The sequence below is a fragment of the Myzus persicae genome, unplaced genomic scaffold, assembly GCF_001856785.1.
Source record: "Myzus persicae strain clone G006 unplaced genomic scaffold, MPER_G0061.0, whole genome shotgun sequence".
NCBI lineage: Eukaryota > Metazoa > Arthropoda > Insecta > Hemiptera > Aphididae > Myzus > Myzus persicae.
In genome coordinates, this window is record NW_019102045.1 from 152,237 (window position 1) to 177,219 (window position 24,983).

At 27.5% G+C, this 24,983-nt stretch overlaps 1 protein-coding gene across 1 annotated transcript; it reads left to right on the top strand.

The window, feature by feature from the left end:
• Positions 1-2,364: 2,364 nt before the first annotated feature.
• On the top strand, positions 2,365-23,151 carry LOC111031069 (putative mediator of RNA polymerase II transcription subunit 26). The gene is made up of 18 exons (XM_022310855.1): positions 2,365-2,935; positions 9,551-9,745; positions 9,866-10,002; positions 10,609-10,716; positions 12,157-12,234; positions 12,402-12,479; positions 16,085-16,156; positions 17,874-17,951; positions 19,013-19,084; positions 19,206-19,262; positions 19,366-19,644; positions 19,714-19,992; positions 20,065-20,121; positions 20,190-20,288; positions 20,404-20,493; positions 21,193-21,264; positions 21,331-21,711; positions 21,779-23,151. Exons 1-18 carry the CDS (start codon positions 2,804-2,806, stop codon positions 22,056-22,058), a joined length of 2,544 nt encoding a protein of 847 aa, XP_022166547.1. The 5' UTR covers positions 2,365-2,803; the 3' UTR covers positions 22,059-23,151.
• The last annotated feature ends 1,832 nt before the right edge of the window (positions 23,152-24,983 follow it).

A 24,983-nucleotide genomic window follows, 5' to 3' on the forward strand; every position in this document is an offset into this window, starting at 1 on the left:
ATAATTTGCCCATATGCATAACCTACAAATGCTACCTATGTATAAAATAAACAAAATAGTCTAAACACACTTTCCTTCTTTTTGTCACCAAGAACACTATTTATATTTACCATTTGAGTTCTACTGTTTAGGTAACTCACTATCCATTTTACACTGTTTAATTATTGATTTAAAAACTAGTTAACATTTCGATAAATGTATCATAGTTTACTATGTCAAACTCTTTGATTAAGTCTAAGCAAATTGCCAATACTTTTTTTTTTATTGGCAAGCGCATTAGGTACTTTTATACATAGTTACATTATAGAGCGTTTATTTTACTTTTATTTTTCATTATACTTAAAAAAACTTTAGACACAATTCTACTGAATGTTTTAAGCTTGATAATACAGCCCTTCAATCTTTGCTACCGCAAATAATAAATGATTTTGAGTCACCTAGGTGACTAAGTTGAACGGTAATTGATTTTCCCTCGAAGTGACCTACAGGAGTGACTTATATAGTTCTAAAGACTCTATAACCAAAATCAGTACCAACTTCGAGCTAAATGTTGGGTCTGGCTGTCTGGGGACTCCCCCAACTAGCTCTAATACTAACTAGTTTAATAATAAAAAGTACATTGTCCTAGTTGTTTAAAAGAAAAGCATTCATTCTGGTAGGTACAATTGTGTTGTCAAATGAATAATAAAGAGTAAATATTCCTAAACATTTGAATAATTTTATTATTTAGGTTAGTTAAGTCAAAAAGTGTCGAGTAATAAGGAAATAATTATTTGAGATATGACACCAATTTGGACTTAATACTAAACAGTTGTTAGCGTTGTGTGAATGTATATTGGAGAGTGATTTTTTTTGTTTGGGTGGTGATTGGTGTAGTAACAACTATAATGTTTTTTTATTTTCTTAAAATGGTCACCTTCTGTTCAAGTAAGAAACATAGTTGGGGGTGACCAGTTTTAGTCGGGCAGCAATCGGGCAACACCCGTTTGCCACTTGCCCCTGATGACAACTATTTGTATTGATAACCCCCTATACCCAGTTATTTCTTTACAAAAGACCAGATTGTTAAAAAGAGATCATATATGTTTATGAAAGAGATAGAGTTAAGTTTAAGAAAATTTTAAAAGAAAAATATTATAAATAATGGAATAATAAGCACATTTTGTATGTGGTGATCAATGGGAAGATGATTAGTTCTTCTGTATATTTTTTTATGCTTTGGAAGGAGTCTAACAATGTTGGATTCAGTTTCTCTCTTTCTACTGGCAGTCCATTTTTTAAAGGTCTATGCCCCATACTCGGTTCAAGTAAGAAACGTTGTCGGCAGTGACCTGTTTTAGTCGGACAGCAGTCAGAAAACACCCGTTTGCACCCCCCTTCCCCTACGGAGTCAACTATTTGTACACCTGCCGTATTGTATTGCCACGTCCTTACCCACTTATCGGCCACAGACTACGTAGGTTTCTTAACTCGACAGAGTATTTTCTAGAATTTTCCTTCAAAACTGACTTATAGTAGATTTTTTGGAAATCCTTTATGATCAGACTTTTCTCTTAGAAAAAGAATTCAAAAAATTATTGTTGAGTACTTTAAATTTGCAGCTCTGGTTATTTTCAGGATTGGCAATGTCGATAGACTCACAAACACAATTATTAATAGTCTACCGTCCACCGCATTACAAAATATCACGACAATCACAATTATTTTTGGTTAGGTACCGGCTCTTCTATTTTAAAGGATAACAGACAACAGTGTAGGTATACATTTTTCTTTCTTGGCGGCAAAGAAAAGAGAATTATAGACTGGATACACTGACAAAAAACATCAGCTTCTTTCATTAAAATAATTAAAAATACAAATTGTTGTAAATGACCTACCTTGTCAAAAAATAGTTGTTATTTTAAAATTTAATATTTTTTTTTTAAATAATTTTTTCTTGTTACAGGAGTAGCTCAGATGATAGAGAATGACTTGCAACTTACAATGGGTACTCACGTCGTAGGAAATAAATGGTTACTAACTCTAACCACGCTTGTTATACCAAGTTAACCGTTGTCTTTGGGCCGCCGAGTTGTAATCTCCCAGAGTCCGACATATTGTTTAGACGAGTTGAGACATTTCAAAAACCAAATCTGATCGGGCAAACGTCGGTAATGAAAATTAAAAAAATATTGTTTTTGTGTCAGTTTTGCATTTCTGGGACCGGTTACCGAGTGCTGACATAAAACATAGCTGTTGACGATTATTGTCCGCCGGTACGTTGAAAACCCATTGCGGGCGGCGACGGTCATGTACAACATCTTTGGAGGTACGTTCTATCAGGCGGAATCCGACCGCCATAGATGATAACAGCGGCCAATACGCATCGTTCTGCTGTTACCGTATGCTGATTGCCGTACAGACAGTGTTAATGATTGTTTTTTGTTTTGTTTCGTGCGACTTGTAGAGTGTTGTAAGGTGTGCAGACGAACGACGCCGGACCGCAGCCGCGTTTCCGTGCATTTACCGTCACCGGTGAACCTTTGATAGGTCTTATTTTTCCTCGTCTAGTGTGCTTCCTGAATTGGGTGAGCTCGTTTCGCTTCGATATTAATCATCGTCCGGTGGGCACGTTTACGTTTCACGTTACATTTGGTCCGGACTATCGGGTCCAAACCACCGTGTTCTCGTGGTCGTATCGATCGTCTCGTGGCTCGCGGTTTGATGATCGCATATCCCGCGGCATCATCGCTGTTATTCCCTTCGGTGTCCGTCTTCCAAACGATCTCGTGTGCTCGAACGTCGCCAAAGCCGTTGTTTCACAATGGACGACGCTTACCCGTGCTTAATCTGCGATCGCACTTACCATGACGAGGAAGTCGTCATCGGTTTGGTGTCGGAGGAGGCAAAGAAAGAACAAATTTGTGAGAAACTATCCAGTCTCATGAATATCAATGTAAGTGTACCTAATAACATAGGTATTAGGGCTTCTTCTTCTTCTTATTATTATTATTATTAAAATAAACATTATTTTGTGTACTTGCATCGTTGTCCGTCTTTCAGTGTTCTCGGCTGTTACGGGTGTTACAAACAAATGCCCCATTGTGTGTGTATAGCATTTATTCATACACAAATGTCACTTGAGTTTTTGCGATAATGTCTCTTTTAGATCTGATGTACGATTACTTAGTTCTACTTCAAACATATGTATCACTACTATTCAGTATTATGTTATATATTTCATTGTACAATATATTGTCATAGAAATGCCTTTTAAAAGTAATTTATTTTGTCTATCTCATCATACTAATATACTTTGGCACTGGTTTGTTTACTCATCCCTGCCTAAGCGTGTGAAAACTTTATAGCTCTGCCACTCAGGTTTATTAGCCATAATAATAAATATATCCCGTTAATAACCAGATAATTTGATAGAAAAAACGTATCACTACTATTAGTAACTACCATTGGTGTTTATCACTTAATATGGGCTGCTTAAAAATTAATAGTCAAGCCAGTATCCTAGTATGTTTTTGTTTGTTGTTAATTGAGTATTATTATTATTATTTTACATATTATTAAAATTAATTTAAAAGATTTATTAACACAAAAGTGTGCGATGTAAGTTTTTTAATTAATTATAATGGATCTTAATCACAACATTTTGCCCATTATAATTGATATCACACTATACAGTTGTATCATTTAATTTTAAGTATAAGTTTATATTTTATAGGTAAATTATTTTGTTGATGACTTTTTTATGCTCTTCTATTACACATTTTTGGGCAGGACCATTTGGTCTGTTGTCTGTATCGAATAGTTTCAACATTTTTTTTCTTTAAGAGAACGCCACACCCGCATGTATTGCCTCCGTCTTACAAACGCGTAACATATCAAATTTGTGCTCAGCAGTTCACGTTTTATGCCGTTACCTTAAGAATTAGATAGAGCGAACCGACCTATTATGAAACTTGATGGTAAGAATTTTATCTGTGTTTTGTTGGAAGTTTTTTTACGATAATCCAGTTTTTAAGCAGTGTCGGCCTGGCCAGGGCAGCGAGGCAGCGAATGCTGCCGAGGCCCTCACCTTTTTTTTTTATTTATTCTAGCATAGGCACCTCAAATAGTGATGGACGGGGACTTAATAGCCCAGGGTGCTAAGTATTGTTGAAGGCTCTTTAGGTCATTACATACATGTGCGATTAAATTTTGGTAGTTGGATCTCGCACAAATATATACAATTAATGAGCAAAAAGAGTTTAAAGGATAAAAACTTATTAACATTGAATATTTGAATACTTTCGGTTTATTGGAATAATTTTGTTTTTAAAATACAAGTATTCTCTAGGTGTTTTGTTGTCATGCAACATTAAATTCTCTTATCGCATCATAATAGTTTAAAAATACGAGTATTTATTATTTTTCGTAAATTATTTTTGTTCTATTTTTGGGTACTACATCTACATGTTTCTCATAATATGTTAACGCTCATACAATATAACGATAATACGATGTGTAAATACATATAAATATATATAATGATGTTGATGAAGAAAACGTTTTACCAATTGACTGTAACAAATGTAATAGATGCATTGCATGTGCTTATATCACAATTTGAGAACTTGCATTTAATTCCAATACTTTTAATAATTTATTTGTTTTGTATAAATATGTACTACTTCTACCATCAACTCAGGTAAAGTGTGAAAGAGTTTTTTCTAAACTTAAGTTAGTTAAATCAAAATTAAGATCAATTGTAAGTCAAGAAAATTTAACTCCATTAATGCTAATGAATGTCGAGAAAGATATAGAGATTGATAAAGAACATATTATTAATTGCATTGCTGGTTCATCTGATGCATTAAAAAGATTACTTACGTTATGAATAAAAAAAATTATACTATTAGAATAACAATATAATGTGTTAAATCATTTATTTGTTGTTGTTTTAAAATTAACCAAGTCTGTTAATTAGTAGAATATAATTATTTAAATAGTGTATCAGTGAATTTAAGGTAATTTTATAAAAAAAGAATAAGTAAATTTTAATACATAATAAAGAGTATGTAATTCAAACTTGTATAAAATTCATCTATCTTTTAGTTAAAAGAAATATTATGTACACATTTGTTATAATAATAAAATAATAGTTTAATTTTAAATATATATTATCTATAATATGTTGTGTATGTATAAAGTCAAATTATAGTTTGTATTTTAAATACAGTATTTAACAATAATACATTAATTAATATGCTACAAAAATATTCATGTATAATGTATATATTTTATATGTATGTACGATATCACAAAACATGACTTTCACAATTTCAACCCAATCTTAGATAAATTTTGATAAAAAAATTGAGGCCCTAAAAAAAAACCCTGCCTAGGCCTTTTATAGCCCAGGCCGACACTGTTTTTAAGTGAGGTATGTTTGTATAATAAATGTAAATTTAAAATGCTCATAACTCACTTAAATGAATTATAGTAAAAAACTTTCAACAAAACACAGGTAAAGTTCTTACCATCAAATTTCATAATATGTCAATTCACCCTAATTTTTAAGCCAATGGCATAAAACGTGAACTGCTGAGCGCAAATTTGGTATGTTAAGCTTTTGTAAGACGGAGACAACACATGCGGGTGTGGCGTCCTCTTAAACTTTAATCTGTACCTATCTTAATTTTTAAAGTGTAAATATCTTTAATACTCACTTTAATAATTAATTGTATTCAATATATCTAAAAATATATTGGTTCAAAATTATGCATGTGTGTGATTGTTAATTATTTACCATCAAGAATTGATGACACCCCTAGCAATAAACTTAAGCTATTTCATGTCTCTAATTAAATTTTTTTACCTGCTGAGGGCCCACTTCAAAAAATCATATTATCTTTAAAAACTAGTTTTTTTTACAACTTTCAATTTACTTACCATATAAATTATTAGGTATATCCAGTATAGGTAGGTTAAGGTAGGGCACTATAGCTAATAGGTATGCTACCTCGCAATTTGGCGATTCGTTTATCACTTTGAATATGAAATTGCCCATGTTTATTTTATCATATTTATGCTGATTAATGAGCCTCAAAATGGTGGCATAGTATACCCATTATATATAGAGCCTTAGTTAGGGTAGGTTATTGAATGGTGTAGTACCAAAAAGTCAGTGGCATAAAAATCTGGTACATATAATTTGGTAAAAGAAAAAATATGATGTGATGCACAATCAAATTTCCAATTACTATTAATATAAATTGTAATCAAATGGTTTACCTGACAAAGTTAATAAATAATCTTGTAGGTATCGATATCGACAAAATATTCTCAAAATATATTATTTTAAATATTGTTATACATACATGTGTATCGGAATTTTTTTAAAATAAGTACATATATTATTTTTTGGAGACAGTTAATTAAACTGATAAGTCGTAATACTAGATAAACATTATATTTATTGCATTTTTTTTTTAAAGATTGTTACTATACCTATATACCAGAATTTTTTTAGCTATGATAGTTAATACTTAATTAAACTGAGAAATCATTATTGTATATGATGGTAATGATACTAAAAACCTAATTATGATCATTGCATTTTTTTAAAATTTTGAATTTTGAATTTTGTTACATATATATATATATACCAGACTTTCTGACCTACCTCAGACTTTTTTATAGCAATTCATATTGAATATACCAACCTATTTATAAATTATATATCAATAAAAATTCAAATTGTTCTTTCTTACCTCCATTGCTCTGAAATTGTCTGCAAAGAGTCTTAAACATTATAGCATATATATTATGTATATCTATAAGTCAATAATTGGTTGGTCAACATTTTTATTTACTTTAAGTACTTACATGTCACGTCTATTGCTTGACTTTGATTGTTATGAAATATTAATGTAATCTATTCGACCAAATATGCCATTTCAAACATTACGCATGCTTAATATTTTTGTGTATATCTGAAAACATTCATTATTAACACCTTCCTTGTATGTGATTGAGAATAATTTGTTAGACTAATCAGTTTTTATTTAATTGGTACCTATATTAAAAAATTTTAATTCCTTAAAATTTGTTTAAAGTTTGTTTTTTTCAAGGTTTTTTTTATGAACCAACAAGTGCCATAATATGATTTTAATGTAATAAAATGCCCTTTTGCTTATATCCCTCTAAATTGCCTTTAGTGTTATTTTTTCCCTGATAAATTCCTCATTGTCAGTGACTAGATATATGATCCAGCCATATGTAGATCTATCCAACTCAATTTAATTCAAAAACATATCAATTATTAAATTCGGAAGGAGGAGTAAATTCTGTCTTGGCGGTGGCGGTAAATTGTGTTCACTTGAATTTCACCATTACCACTGCAGTGTAAGATGACCTTAAGAGTGACGCTACACTCGCATGTGTTGTCTCCATCTTACAAATGTGGAACATACCAAAAACTGTTCATCTTGATTCTTTTCATAAAAAACAGTATTTGCTTTCTTGTACATTAATTGTAAGATAGAGACAACACATGCGGGTGTAGCGTCTTTTTAACAAAATATATAGTATTTCTATAAATAAAAAATCACAAAAATGTTAGTTTACTGACATCTTTCTTTTATCTTCCACCATTCTCTTCTTAGGTGGCAGGGGCATAATTACGAGGGGGTATGGAAGATACATCTTCATGGCCTTTTTTTTTACAAATCATGAATTATAAATTAATTTAAATTTATTCCAACTTAGATGATCCTAGCATAAAAATGTTCACAAAATGTTTATTTTATCATTTTCCATACATGAAAAATATTTTAAATATTTTAACTTGTTTTGAATTTAGGTATTTAAAAACATTTTCAATTTCCAATTTTTTTTTTTCTGTAGGTAAATGTCAGATAAAATTTTGTTCTGTCGAAATGCTTAAAAATTGAATACAAGGTTCCTTGTATTATGTTGTTATAATAGCAGTTGAGAAATATTAGAGATCCATAATATATGAGATAAAAAACCATTATGTACATTATGCTGAGTTCTTTTTATAATTATTTAAAGTTCTAGTTTAAACAAAATATATCTAAATATCAAAAATTTACAAATTATTTTGTAGTTGACAATTTATAAAATGTCCCGTAAAATGTATTGTTAAATTTTTATAGCTAAAGATTGAAAATTTAAAATAAGGATTCTCATAAATAGATCACACTGTAACTAAAAAATCTAAAAAATATATAAATAGTTCTTTTTTACAGACATTTTAAGTTCAAATTTGGACAAAACGACAAATTTAAACAAAAATTAACAATTTTAGTCGATTTTAACGTAGGTACTAGAACTTTTAGTGTGGTAGGTATATAATTCTATTTTATAAAGTTATGCAATAATATTTTTAAATGTTTGTTTCACTAAAAATAAATTTTATCTTCTGTAGCATTAATGCTTAATAGTAAAATAAATTACTTTACTCACAATAATTTCATAAAATATACCTTCTTAGTAATAACCAGGGTAATAACTAATATTATATGCTAATAAGCCTTATATATTCTCTTAGAACGTTTTGTGTTTACAATGGTATTATATCATTGAATTCAGATTTAATGACTCTTGATACCTAATGTACAGCAGAGCTTTAACCACTTACCTGTTTTTTATTTTTAACTGTAACCCAGAGGGTCTGTGGCTATAGAATATCCATATCCTTTTCCTAAGACATTTGTAATTATGACACTGTGACAGGTGGTTGTCCAAAGTGTACCACCTTGCACAGTAAACATATTTCCTGACCTTAACCTCCTTCTCCGCCAGAATAACTTGAATTCAGAATGCATAAATATTGCCCCTATATTGTTTTCAATGAGATATTCAGTTGGTTTGCAAAAGAGGTTCCCAACATCTAAGATTAGATCTCTTCACAATGACAACCCTAGTTCATACCAATTTGTCACACTAGTAAATAGGGAATTTGGTATTGTAGATAGTATACAATTGAAAGAAATAATAACTTATTAAAGGGTCCTATTTAAATCTCACTTTGCTGAGCATTCTTCATCTCTTTAACAATTTTCTGTAGGTAGATAGTTATATATATGTATATTACCCTGTATATTATATTTGTTTGTGAAACATTGTTCCCTTAAACTAATGTTTCTTGCTATGTTAAGATTGTATGTAAAGTTATATTTACTTTTTGTGTAAATACAAAATATCAAGAAAAAAACAACCCACTAAGTGCATTAATCTTTTGTGAGGCATATCAATATTAGTAGGTACCTGGTAGGCACTTTAATTTTTACAAATTATTATTTAACTCATAATGAAAGAAGTAGATATCTTTCAAAGTGACTAAATTTATTAGTCATTTGAATATTTATATCTAATAGGTTAGGTATCGGCAAAAACAAGAAATATATTTTTCAAATTAAACCTAGACTCAAAATCCAATTCCAAAAATGTGTTTTTGCATAAATATCGGGCTAACATTATAAAGAAAATAGGTACTTTAATTCTATAATTAATACATAAATGTAATAATCCTTTTTCTTACTTTTCACAGATCTCTCTTAATGAACATGAACTGCTGTATATTTGTAAAGCATGCTACGGGCAAGTTCAAGTTTGTTTCCCATTCATAACTAAAGGTCAAAAAAATGTTGTAAAATATATCAGAAACGTACATCATTCACCATCAGATAATGCGATCAGAACTGAAAATAACAAAAATAAGAAAATACTACCTGTTAATCCTTTGGTAATAAAAAATTCAAACTAAACTATTAATCACATTATAATCGTGAATACTATACAATTACAGTTGTTTAATTAAGTACCTATATTAATGGTGTTAATTTATTGGATTTTGATTTTATAGTTTAACAAATACCAGTTTGATGTGAAAAGCTTGTTTGATGCAATAATAAGCTTTTTGAAAGATAATAATGAAAACCTAAGTTCAGCTAGCAATTTTGAAAATTTTGTCCAATATATTGGTACAAATAACCACAACAGGTTAGTATTAGCTTAAAATAGTTTAAATTTTAAAATAAATTTACCATGTTTGAAAATGTATGAATTGGTTGTAAGCTTAAGTATTTTGTTTTTTAAAGTATGAAGGGTACCTGGTATGGATGACATGGGTAATCTCTGAAATTGAAATAAATCTCTTTCTGTTGAATTTATTCTAATCTTGGCATTCTCTTATGGTTCCTCCCCTCTACATTTCCTTCTTTAATCAGTTTTAGTAGCTCCTCGTGTCGCATTATATGGCCTATCCATTCATTTCGTCTTCTAACTATAATTTGTATGATTAATAACGAGGTTAATAAGTACTTAATTTATTTAAAACTTACATGATTATATTTTTTTAAATTACAATTTTTTTTTGGTTTGATTTAGAAAATAGAATACTTTAATACCTTGAAAAAATTTTGAAAGAATTATGCTATAATGAATAATGATGTTTAATAAATTAGCTTTGGTTTAGGTAGAATTCCTAGAATAGTGTGTCTATGGTATCTATAAATAAATGCATTATTGATAATATTTATTTTGTTATCGGCAGTTTAAAATTTGAATGTTTAATAACATATTTTATATGTACTTATTGTTTTATAGTATTACAAATCAATTAGATATTGAAAATGATGAATCTGTTGGAAATAGAATTCCAGAAAGTCCTCATGTACTTGAAGTAAATATGCCATGTACAAATGAGCCTAATATGTAAGTAGATAATACAGTTTGGTTTTATTGTTAGTTGTGCAATGGGTTGAGCTTATAATAATTTTATCTATTACATCTTAAGAGGATGTTACACCTGCAAGCGTTTTGTTTTTTGAATGATTGCTTTCATTTCCACAATTATTATTGAATAAATATAATTAAATGCACTTATGAGTTAACACTAACCATTTTTACAAACTTTTCAAATAGTATACGATTATATTGATATTAATTATACCTAAGTCAATTTAAATCAGATCATATTTACTGAAATGATTTATCTAAATATTCAAGTATTCATAATATAAAAGTAATTAGGTACCTTGGAATTATAGTTGATGAAAGGCTTAAGTGGTTTGATCACGTTCAATATATTTCAACATTAATGTGGAAGCTATTTTATATTATTAAGACTAAGATATATACTGAACTCATAAAGTGTAAAAATTGTGTACTTTGTTCTGAAATAATCTAGAATTAATTATGGTATAGCTGTCTGGGGCGGAACGTACAATATACATTTGTCTAACTACAGTTAACATTAATTAAAACAATACTTAAGAAGCCTATGCAACAAAAAATGTATAAGCAGAGTTAATGTTCTTAATTTAAAATGTGTTTATTATAAAATGTTATTTTACATATTATGTTAAAAGTAAATGTTAATTTATTTGTGCCGTAGCTGGAATATAACACACGTTTGAAAAATCCATGTAATGTTCTAAAAGTTAACAAACAATTCGGATAAGAATACAATACATGTAGTTATTAATATTTGTAAAAATTAAATATTTCAATTTAAAAATAAGAAAATATTAGTAGATCATATTGAAAAGTTCAATTTTGATAACATTTAGTTTATTTTAGTGTAAATGTAAAATGTATTAACCGATAATCCAATATCAATTTGTATCAAGTAACTTTATAATTTCATATTTCTTAGAACTTGTTAGACATATTACCTACATAAACTCTGTATTTGAACTTGCCTACTCCGAACACAATCTATGCTTGTAGAAGGGTAAAAGTATTTTTATTAAGCACATTATTTATTATAACTATTATTTTATGAAGCAAAATTAAATAAATTAATAATAATAATTACTAATTAGGTTAAGTTTCAAATGTTTCAATAACTCAAAAATCAGTAACAAACAAATTCTATACTTCCCCATAATAATTCTGAATAAAAAACTGACTTGGCTCTTATAATAGTAAATATTACCCTATAAAATAACAAACTATGAAGTACTTTTTTAAACATTAAATGTTTAAAATGTATATTTACTTTTAGAGATTATCTAAGATATTGTATATTTTTGATTCCAATATAATATTGTTAATCACATAGAACAATTATAAAATAATATTTATTATTATATAATACAATATACTGTATAAGACTATTGAATGTATCATTATTTATTTTTTTTTTTGTAGAAACACAAATAATATAAACCATGAAACTAACTCTAGCGTACCTAAAAACATTTTATCGAATGCACATATTCCTATTATGTAAGTATATAGTAAACAAAATGTTAGTATTTTTCGTAAATAGGATATTCAAATACTTAAACTTAAATACTTAAATTTTTATATTTTGTATTTTATAGACCCAACAAAATATAATATATTATACATATATATTATATGCAAGTTTAAAATGTATTTTTTGTTTTTAGAAGTACAAACAATTTAAGCAATGCAATTAATCCTGGTACAAATATTTTACGTATTATTACAAAATACGGTCCTAATGCGTAAGTATATAGTGTACCTAACATTTTGGTATTTATCATAATAATAACTAGTTATACAATTTAAGAATACGGCTATCTCCCAATATGCGGTCTACCAAAATGAAAGTGGTCTACCGTGATAATATTAAAAGTATAAAAAAAAATTCAAATTTTTTAAGAAAATTCATTTATAATTGTTATACTATAATTTACATTAAAACGCAGTTTTCAAATAGCTATTAAAAGTATAAATAAAATATGTTTTGATATATTAAGGATCTACAAAATTATCCACAAAGCATAATTTGCTATCTCTAAGGAAAGCATCAAAAATGTTATCAGTTTTATTTAATCCTCACCACCAATACTCCGCTAAGTACCTCTCTAAGAGGTCTTCATTAGTACCACACATTTTCTTAACAATTTAAAGTCTAAGATTCTTTCAAAGACTTTCAATTCTTTGAGTATTGGCACCAGTTTCAGGGTCGACAAAATTTGTTGAATGATTAACTGTTTCATACACATAGCATTTTTCAGATAAACCTTTATATCCAAGCCAGGAATCAGAATGAACTGTATTGTTACATGATAAAATATATATTGTTATGAACAATTAAGATGAAACATAAATTGGTAGACAATAAGTATAAATGGATTCCCAGCTATAAGTAGAACACCATTGATAGACCGCATACTGTACTCATATTTATAGTTACGTAGTACACAAAACAGAGGTAGACCGCATATTGGGAGATAGCCAAGAATACTTAAATTAATTATAATTTATAAATATTTTGCCTACTTAAAGAAATAATTTTAGATTATTTGCATTGTAATGGTTAATATGATAAGTGTCCATCATTGCCTTTACCAGGGCCATACCGAATTTAAGGTTACAACATTTTTAAGATCAATTATAGAATCTTTTTTTTATGAAACATCTTATTGGTATTATTATTTTGTACATAATCATTGGTCAAATCTATGTACTTTTGTAGGGGCGAAATCTGCTTTTGTTTCCAATGTTAAATCACTTTCTTGTCATCTCCTTGTCATTTTTTAACTGTCTTTCATATATTTTTCGTTAAAAAAATGTTATCCACCTATAAACTTTTTGACTGTAGTGAAAATCTGAAAATTATGGCACAAGATTTGGATTGTAAGGGGTAGATGACAGCATCCTATAAAAATGAAATAAGATCTAGAGTTGTTCAAGAGACACATGATGAGGCCATTTCTTTAGGTTTTTTCTATATTTTTTTTAGTAGACCGCAGAATTAGCCCTCAAGAAACATTAAGACCATAATTTGGTATAGCATCCTTCATGGCAATGGCTGGTCTCATTCTACCTGCCTTTCACAGGACCTCATATCAATTTTATGGGATACTGTTACCCATTCCCTTAAAATCTACAGCTTATGATAATCAGTTATCATGTTTCTACTAAGTAGAAAAAATGTTTAATTAGATCACAGGATTTTTTACAATGATAAGATAAAAGTAATAGTTGAAAACCTAACCTTAGGTAGGTGCCAGGTGGATGTGAGTTCTTCGCCACTGAGAACAAAAAATAAGCCATTTCTACAATAATCAATTGTTTGATGAACAGTAATTATGTAGAAAATAACTAAACACTTTAGATCCCCATTATCTCTAAATTTTATGAATATACATGCATTTTTAAAAAAATTTTAACAATATAATCTTCATTCTGGATAATCCTTGTTCTAGATCTAGGATAATTAACATTTATTAATACACTATTAAGATATTTGTTTGCATAAAATGGTTTCTTTGAAGAGAACTTTCAGCTCTTAACTGAAACACTGTTCTGCGAAATGGTTTAGTGTTGATTATTCTCCTTATTCAATTCTTTAAGTCTTTATTGAAACATAGAATGTTAATTTGGAATTCCTATACTGCTTATTGTACTTTGATCTAAAGAATCCAATGTCAGTTAAACTTTTGAATCTTGCTTAATTTATAGATTGCTTTGTAGCATATTTAACTTGCTGAGAGAAAAGTATAGCTTAATTTTTCTAGATAACAAGATTTATTGAAGGTAGTATTAATACCCCCTCGCTACTTTCTAACATTAGTTACATGGTTCTCTTCAGTTGGCATTTTTCTACAATCCTTTTTTGATTACATTATGTATCACATCTTGCCAGACGATGCATAATGCTAAGTAGGATTCCTTGATTGTACAAACCTGTTGGTTGTATAGTACCTCTAGTACTTTGTATTGTACTATGTATTGCTTTATTATTTACTCGTATTGAATGTATGTACCATAAATGCCTATACTCTGAGGCTTATGATATTGATTTAAATTGGTTTTGTTGTACCATGTTATATTTTTTGTTCAAATTCCTAATTATTGGGGGGAAAACAATGGATCAATCTTTAAAATCATACATTCAATATCATTAGTTCTCTCCTCTGGTGGTATACCTCAAGGTAGGCTAATAATGCAGGCAATTTTTGACTGGTTTTTCAAGTTGAGTGGAATATCACTGCCATATCTTAAGCTCTCTATAGTCTAAATTATATATTTTCCTTGACCAATGTCTGATTTTCCTCAATGGCTTGGCAAAAGGAGTAACTAAGAGGCGGCCACCTCTCAGTTTTTTTTAGGATTAATCTTGTTTGATTTTAAAATTGCCTGAGAGAGGCAATTTCCCCACACCCTATAAATGTTATGTTTTTTATAGTACAATTTAAGAGAGAGATAAGAACCTAGTGTTCAATGTTTAATAATAGGTCATGGGCTCGTGGGCAGGTGGTCATTGAAAAATATACTTGTCTCTTAAAACTCTTTAGTTTGTCACACCACTGGATTTACTTCATCTATGTAACTCAATGATTACAAGTAGTGTTTTCTAGGAATTCCATTTTTTATTTTGACTTTACAAATATGTACCAAAGTCTTTGTTGTATTCAGGACATTTGGTACAAAGCATTTAAGCTTACTTGTTTTCTCTCAAAGAATTTCTCATGAATTAAAAATGTATTTAGGTTTTATGAACATTTGGATCATTGTTTAAAGAATTCCTAGAGTACATTTAGCCATCTCCGTGCTATATTTTCACTGCCCTCCTGATAAATAAACCATCATTCATTCACTGAATTTAGGGAGTCTGATGGATTGCTGAAAGAATTTCAATTCTCTGTTTTCTCATATCTTCTTCGGTAGACTTAGTTGTTCTTCAAATTTTTATTCCAGAGTTTCTTTTTTCTATTTTATTCATTTCTTCTGATTTTTCAACTTAACTTGTTTATTTAATGCATCATGTTTGCTGAACCCAAAAAGGGAAATCTTTTATTTATTTTTATCCAAACATTTGCTATTTATTTATCATTAATAATAATTGATGAATGATATAACCTTATCAATTTTTTACTGGACCCTGTACATACTTGTATGATTAAATAATTAAAATAAAATTATGTATAATATGTCACTAATGTATGTGGATGCCAATTTAGAATTTAGACACAAACAATGTTTTTGCAAATATTTTTATTTTTATTTGTTCTATTCTTTCAATTTCGTGTATATTGACATATTGACATATTATAAATGTTTATTTTTTTTTAAACATACCTTTATTTTTATTTTTTAGTGGAACAAATAATGTAAACAATAGACATGCCATAAATAATATAAATCAATCTAGAATAAACCTTCCTATTGTGTAAGTATTGAACAGTTTATAATATGAAAAATTAACAGCACTGATTAATATTATTAAGCTTAAGTAGGTTAGTCTAAGTATGTTTTATAGTATGAATATCATATTCTATTTTTTAAGGAATTTTGAACATTAAAAAAAAAAATAATTGCTCATCTGAATTTGAAGAGATTCAATGTTTTAAGTTATAACTTTTTAAAATTTACAATACATGTTTATCGCTGTAGTCGAGGCCACGAAAAATGATCGCTGTCCGTTATGCGCCAAGAGAACATTTTTGTGATAGTGAATACCAAATCATAAATTCATACATTTTTTTAAAATATCAAATTATTTATAGTGTGGTTGTTATTTAATTATTATTTTAAATTTTGTTTGTAGCAATGAATGTACTGTTTTTACAATGTTGTATTTTTTTCTGTCTATTCGATATTAAAGGTTGTTAAAAATTTTAAATGCCCCAATTTTTGACATCGGCATTGTTTCTGATAAAACAGTGAATGTAGTTGCTTTTAAATTAAAAATTCATTTTTGAATACTTTGGGGAAAAAAATTGAAGTAGGGTTTTTACCCAAAACCAATTATTGACAAACATTTTAAAAATGACTGTCGATCAAAACTTTTTTACTGAGTAAAAAAGCTTAAAAATGTAATACAAGATTGATCTTAAGTTGTTTTAATAGTAGTTTAAAAATATTAAAGATACATAGGCACAATTATTTTTTATAAATTGTATTTAAAGTTCAAATATTGAAACAATTCATAAAAATTTTCTTTTTATATCTGACAAAGAAATTTGAACAAAAGATTCCCAACAAGTTTTTCTACCTTTATAAAAACGTCCACCGGAAAGTAACAATAATTTTTTATGTGGGTTTGATTTAAAAGTGTTTTGATATAAGATATTCTGTAGTTTTTATCATTATTAAATTTGATTATTTATACAAGTATTCTAGAATGACATACTCAACAAATACTGCATAGCAGAGCGGTACCCACTAAAAAAAAGTAAAGTATCTAAGTACCTAATTAAAGCTACCTTTATTTGTATATTCAAAATACTTTGTAATACATGATGGTATAAATTTATATACTACAGTGAAATGTTGAAAGCCAATTTTTATAACAGTATTGATAATGGGCCATAAGGGTCAGCACTTTTCCATGCCCTCGACTAGTTATATGTAATGTACTTAAATGCAATATATCAGTTATTATGATAAGTACATTTACTATTGAAGTAAATGTACTATAATATTTCAATATCATTGAATTAAGTCATCAGTACCATATATATATGGAGATTTAAATAGGAGGTCTCACCATCATGTGTTGCCGCCATCTTATAAGCTTACATAACAAATTGACATTCATCTGCTCTCATTTAGCTTGGTTAGTTTTAATATAATACTGAATTAATTTAATATTATATTTAAAAATATTGATACCTTAAAGTTTAATAATGGGTAAATTAATTCAAATATTAAAACAAACTAAACTAAACATTAACTGCTTAATGTAAATTTGTTATGTTATGTTTTTATAAGATAGATAACACATTATAGGAGAGACATTTTCTTAATTATTTTTAAATATTTGAACTAAACAATTTTTATACTTAATTTCTAAACTTGGTATCACTTAAAAAAAACTACATACTAATGCTAAATATCTTATTATTTAAAACAATTAATTAAAAATATTATTTATTTTTTTATAGTTGTAAAAATAATGTTATCAAATCAAGCAGATTCTGTGTATTAAGTAAACCTCCAATACTTATAAACAGACGGCGTGTGTAAGTATATAAATGTAATATAAAGAGTAAAACATAACATTCTATGTAGTGTAATGTGTAAACATTTAAATCATTTTAGTGTAAATTAATTTTCTATTGGCACATTTTTAGGATTTTTTTGAGACTGACGTTAAGGATTCCTTGTTGGCTTTACTATTATTTTTAATCATTTATTTTTCTGACGTCTGTTTTGAAGCTAAAGATTTCCTCTAACCTCCAAAGTTTTTATACTGTCCAAAAATAGTTAATTTTGAGTATTTCTACAATTATAATAGTTAAAAAAATAGTTGTGAGGCGGAAGAAATTTACTCAACATCAATTCGTCACAAAATCAATTTAGTTGTTACTCATTTGTTATAATTAAAAAGAAAAACATGTAGAGACTTGAAATATCCATTAAATACTTATATTATAGTTTAAAAAATATTTTTGTCTCTTTAAAATTGTTGATAGTTGAATTATTTTATAAGTGTTGTTAAAATTGCTGTTACTGGGTTCAAAAAAAAAACTTGAAAATTTGGGATAAGGTTTCTTATAAGTATGAATGTTATAGATTTAAATTGTCTGTCTTCTTTGCACAGAATCATTTTTTTGTGTGTATAGCAATTGATCATTGAATTCAAATTTAACAATCCCATTAAAATGACCTACCCGATATTCAGTTAGGTACATTAAAAACCCTACTATTTAGCATAAACGAAAACTGCAGTATTTTGTTATGTCTTTTTTATGTGCCACACAAAGAACTTCTTTTAAATTACAGATATAAGTTAGTTAAAAAAATAAATTGGAGTCACAGCCTTATAAACTTAAATTTTACTTTTAGAGATTATTTTAATGATATTCAATGCTGATATTTGTTACGTGTTGATAATAACCTATGATTAGGACAAGTGATATTCACTGTATGTATTAGTAGTAGTATTTTCGTTAAAAATAGTAATATATTATTGATGAAGTATAATTAGTTGTTCATAGGATAAAGAGTAATATTGTTTATAGAAATTTTATATGTATACATGTTTATATTATATTGAATATGTATGTATTATGTGTTTTAGCGAAACAAATACTGTTAAAAATCTTGGTTCTGCTGCACGTTTAAATCAATCTAATGTGAATAATCCTTCCACGTAAGTTCAAAATAGTATCAAAATGTAAATCATATGGTACTCCTACGTTTAGAAATGTTTCATGTTTTTTAACAGATTCTGTAGCATTAATATTATATAATATCATGTATTTATTTTTCAGAGTCCAAAGTACAGTAAATAATCATAATAATAGTGTTCAATTAAATGGAGAAATAAAGTAAGTATATTATTACTATTAATTTGTAAAAAAAATTCAACATTATTAAAATTAAAATATGCAAATATTTGATTAAATGTAATTAATTTTAAATTTTATCCAGTGAAATTAGTGATGATGAAGTGATTTGTTTGGATGATGACGATGATGATGATGATAATAATCATAATGACAATAATCGTAATCATAATGACAATAATAATAATGGCAATGACAATAGCTTACAAGCTCTTGAAAATTCTATAAGTCCTTTAAACCAGTGGGTGCTACCACCACCACCACTAATCGTAAATAATATTAATAATAATGCTACAACCAACATCCCTAAATCATACCAACGTAGAAACCAAAATAGTACAAAAAAACTTATTCAATTTAAAAGGTATGTATGAGTGTATACATAATGTATTATATTGATAATTTTAAAAAGAAAATTTTTGTTTAACTAAAGAAAAGTAATTTACTTACGCAATAATGCTCCATCCACAAATATTTCAACTGAAGAAATGACAGTTACTCCAGATATACCAGTTCCAAATTCTGATGTGGGTTCTTCATCAAATGAGGTAGAAGGCACATACTCTGGTCCAGAAAATGATCGTACTGAAGCATTACAAGTTCGACCAGAAACTGGACCATCAAGAGTTTTACCAGATACCGGATTCCATTTTTTATTCTCAACTGATGAAACAGTTGACTTGACTACTAAAGAAGACAATACTCCAAAAAAGTTAGTTGATATTATGGATTAATCTAGATTTTTTAGTCAAACTTAAATATTAAAATATAATATTTGTTACAGAACACCAATCATAAAACAAAAGAAAACTCCTAAGCCTAGAAAGGCTGTAGCACCTAAGTAATATATAATTATTTGCTTAATATATGTATAAATATATTTATAAATATCGCTTATTTTGTATTTAGGAAACCTACTCCAAAAACTTCCATTGCACAACGTAATCGTGATGATCGTGAAGCAAAAAGTCAACTACTAAGATCTTCTACATCATCAACTATAGAAAAGTAATATATATTTTTATTACTAACTTATAACTGACATTATTTGGTCTAGCAAATATTCTTGCAAATTAACAATTTTAATACATATATTTATAAATATCTCATATTTTATATTTAGAAAACAGACTCGGAATACTTCCATTGCTAATTATAATCTAAAAGCAAAAGGTCAACTACTATTATCATCAACTTCATCAACTACTGAACAGTAATATCTTTTTTTATTATTAATTTATAGATGACATTAGCTTATCAAAATCACAATTTTTCTATAAAAATTTAACATTTGACAACATTTTTAGTTACAAACTTATAATATGTTCAATTTATATAGATTTTAGTACAATTTTTTGTAATTAAAAAATATTATTTGTGGGTACTTTACTTTTACCTATATTATTATATTTTACACACACACAATAACGTTTTCAAATGCAATATTTTTGACAGCAATTAATTTAACCTACTGTAGTAGGTAGTGTACTCATATCTTTATTTTGTTAAATAAATTATCTTAATAGAAATAATAACATATAATATATTTAGTAATATTCTAGACTGACAGACCATCTTCACTCAGAATCGTTTTTTTTTATTAAAATTTGACACATCCATAGAGTGTCTTCTCTAGACATATCATGTACAAGACTATAGAAGCGTACACTTGCCCTATATTTTTTTCCTATTTATTTTGAAAAATATTGGTAATTTTCAATTTTTACCTCTCAAAAGCACCATCTAAATACAAATTTCTATCAGAAACTACCCTCAAAGTTACAGATCAAAACATTTTTTCTACAATATATTGTGTATAGTGTATGTAGCCAATATATATATATACATAATAATTCATATTACAATGATGTAGAATGAAATATTATATAGTTAAGAGAATTGTATTTTAAAGGTTGGACACGTCATTAACAAAACCTAGACCCAAGAGAGCATCTGCTATAGCTAATGCTGCTGAGATAAAAAAGTATAATTTGATTTAAATGATTCAATTAAATATATTTTATAATTGATGAGTATATATATTTTTTAGTTCTGGCTTATTCAAACTAGGAAGGCAAATAGAGGGCAGAAATGGCAATTGGTTAACAACAGCGACAAATATTTCACTTACAATATACCAATGCCCTATTTGTGATAAGTATTACTATAGTCCAGAAAAACGCCGAGCACATGAAACTGCAATGCATTCCTCGCTGCTTGAGTCTATAGATAGACCTATGGACATTGTTTCTACCTCTGGAAGTACAGCTTCTATTCAACAGTTATATCTTTTTAATTATTTGCAACTTTGCGTAACATCAAAAAATAAAACAGATGCAATCCATCAATTGGCCAAGAGAAAAAATATGTTGAAATCATTTAAGACTAACGGACAGACAATTATTGGCTTCTTTCAGTGCAATTATTGCCCGTAAGTTTATAACATCAATACATTTCAACTAATTATTTTTAACAGTAAATATTTTTGTATATTTTAGATTTGATACAAATCTTACGTTTGTTTTATGGGCTCACATGACCTCCAATCATCTAATTTGTGATTTTGAAAAAAAGTCATGTTTATTTTGCTTTTTGTGCTGTCGCACGTTAACTAAACGTACAACATTGCTCAAACATTTAGATGGTTGTGTAAATAAACAGAATGTATTAACAATTAATAACTCATATGATCGATTTATATGTATAATTTGCGATGATAGTTTCGATACATTGATGGAAACTGAGGATCATATGTGGAACCATTTCGGGAGGTACTAGTAGGGTTAGGTACATTCATATTACTTATATAATATATATATATAGTATATAACTTACATATTATATATATATATATATGTATATATTTTATATCTGAACTTTGTATAAACTTTTTATTATTTTTATAAGTGATAGTGTTATCCATTAGATGTTATAATTATTTCCTAAACTACTGTTAATATTAGATTGTTCAAAAGTAATCTGTTTGAAATTTTAATTTAATTTCAAAGGAAATACAATAAAAGGCTAGTTATGTTTTTCTCCAATTTTAATTTCATTCAAGGATAAACATAATATATTATATGCATAATTTCTTATTGATTTATGCTTTGACTTAACATAAATTTGTTTCTTTGTTTAGAATAATCTTTAGTTATATTTAATGATTTCTCATTTCTTTTGTTACATTGAAATAATTCAAGTTAAAAATTAAATGTTTTATTTGTATTTACTTTAAGATTTTATTTTGTATTATTATTATGATGACTATTTTTTTTTGTACACAAGCAATTAATCGTGTATGCTTGTCCTACTAAATTTAAGTATTTCTAACTGATAATAATTATATAGCTAAACTGAAAATGAAAATGTTGTTGAATAAAATCAGTTATTATCTTATAAGCTGTTGAGTGCAAATAAAATTATCACTTGCATTCTACAAACTTAAATTTTTTTTTATTCATAATACGGTGACTCTATAAATACTTTGATGAATATACTCTATAATAATATAAACATTTATTTATTTATTTATATTCAGGTGTTGTTAACTTGGAGATGTTTTTCAGTTTACTTTGAAAAACTGTTGATTTACTTTCATATAGAAGTTAAAATATTTTTGTGTTGTTATTAATTATTATAGTTTGTTTTTATTAAGTTTGCCGAAACAGAACTGATTTTTATATGTCAAAATGATGACTGGGATATTTTTATCTTGTACATATTATTTGTTTATTTATTATATTATTGATATGTTATTTGTTTTTATACATACCAATTATTAGACTTGCATAATGCATAAAAACAACTATGATTAATACTTTAATATTTATGAAGTTTACTGATAAACATTAAACAACAGTTGATAAAAAAAGTATGAACGAGTTTGTTTTGAATTGTTAAATTATTTTGAAAGCTTTAGTAACATTAGTTTTCAGGGACTTCACTATTTTGTATTTTTCTGAGTCTTAGTTACATCTAAGTGTGATATATTCCCTAGAAAAATTTAAAAGATATTGAGGTCTGTTAGACTGTTGGTATATAATTGTGTTTAAAATTGTTTCATCGAAGGATGAACATACTTATTTTGATACTTAGTATAAGCATTTAATTTAATTATTTTTATTTTTAAATTACATATTATATTGTTTGACAAGTTGTGTGTTTGTATATAATAATAAATTATATGAGATAATTTTTATTAAATATGTGAAAAAAATTAATCAAATTATTAAAAAAATAGTTTGAATAATTTTGATTTTCATACTTAATCAAAATAATGAAAATTAAATAAGAATAAAATCTTTCTTATTGAATGAACATGAACTAGTACAATGAAGTGAAATTTGTTAATATTTGTCTATAATCGATTAATCATAAGTTAGCACACTTGTCACAGGGTATGCTTTTATTTTATAATTAGCTTAATAAGTGTAAGTAATATGAATGTCTAACTTAATTTTCTGTATTTTATAAATGTAATATAACTAATTCTTGTACAATACAAATGTAGTGTTTTGTTATTTATTTTACCTTACTCTAAATGTTAAAAATTAAAAAATAAATAAATTGAGAATATCTAGACTCTTTCAAAATTACATTAATATTATTATTAATTTTGCACTGATATTTTCCTCGACCAAAATTATAACAGACTCATGTTGTGGGGTGTTGTTTTTGGCATTACAGCTAATTGCATACCTATAGCCTATAGGCAATAGTTTTAATTTTCAAAAGTTTTCTGGAAGTCCCAAAAGTTTGTATTAGGAACTAAACCCATTATATTATATCAGCCATTCCTCATGGACTATACTAGCATATTATACATTTTACCTTAGTAGTTGATACCTACTATAAATTGTATGAGTAAATTTATACAACTATAATACAAAGTCTCGCTGTTCGACGATTGAACTTTGTGTACGATTGTGCTTCATAAAAAAAAATAATCATACTACAATATTTAAATATGCAGTCGTGCTTTAAGCTTTTTGCATTTACTTGTTTTTACTCTTGGGGGATTTTTATTTTGAAAATTGGTACTGTGTTATGTTATACTTGATAATATCGTAATTAGTAATTTACTATACAAGGCAGTATTTTCGGTATTTACCACTGACCATAAAACGGATAAAACCTACCCTTATATATCAGTGTCAAAATACGGTCAACCTTAGTGTAAAGTACGAAATTCGACACCGCACGTGCGAGAAAGAGACAATTCATATGGACCCTGGTACCAAAATTAGTATTTTATGTCTTCCAGTTCGCAGAGTGGTTGAAATCAATTTTCTGCGATTAATCTTCATCACATCTTATCTTACAGTTTTCTACCCTCGTAGAATTACTAATTTTTAGGTATGTTGTCTTTGAACCTTAGCCGTAGGGTGATCAGATATAATGTGGTAGTGGGGGATGGCATTACCACTCCCCCCCCCCCCCAATTAATGATATATATTTATGTTAATGGCATGCATTTTAAAATCATATCTATTAATCTATCTTAAATATTTTTAAATAACTATAATAATACCTTATGAGATCTTTTTTTGACATAAAGTGTTTAATTGTATTTTGTAACTCAAATAACTAATAACCTTGGATACTATTCACAAAATGTTTAAGTGACAATTCTTTTAGTTATTATTTGTAATTTATTTTCGTAGTTTTTCATATGCAAGTCATTTACAAACTCAGGTTTTCGAG

What these genes read in the sequence shown, in the direction of transcription:
- LOC111031069 (XM_022310855.1), top strand. Translation starts at nt 2,804, where the DNA reads ATGGACGACGCTTACCCGTGCTTAATCTGCGATCGCACTTACCATGAC. An exon ending in ACAAAATACGGTCCTAATGC is followed by an intron (nt 12,480 to 16,084) that starts GTAAGTATATAG and finishes TTTATTTTTTAG; the next exon opens with TGGAACAAATAATGTAAACA. An exon ending in AGAAAGGCTGTAGCACCTAA is followed by an intron (nt 20,122 to 20,189) that starts GTAATATATAAT and finishes TTTTGTATTTAG; the next exon opens with GAAACCTACTCCAAAAACTT.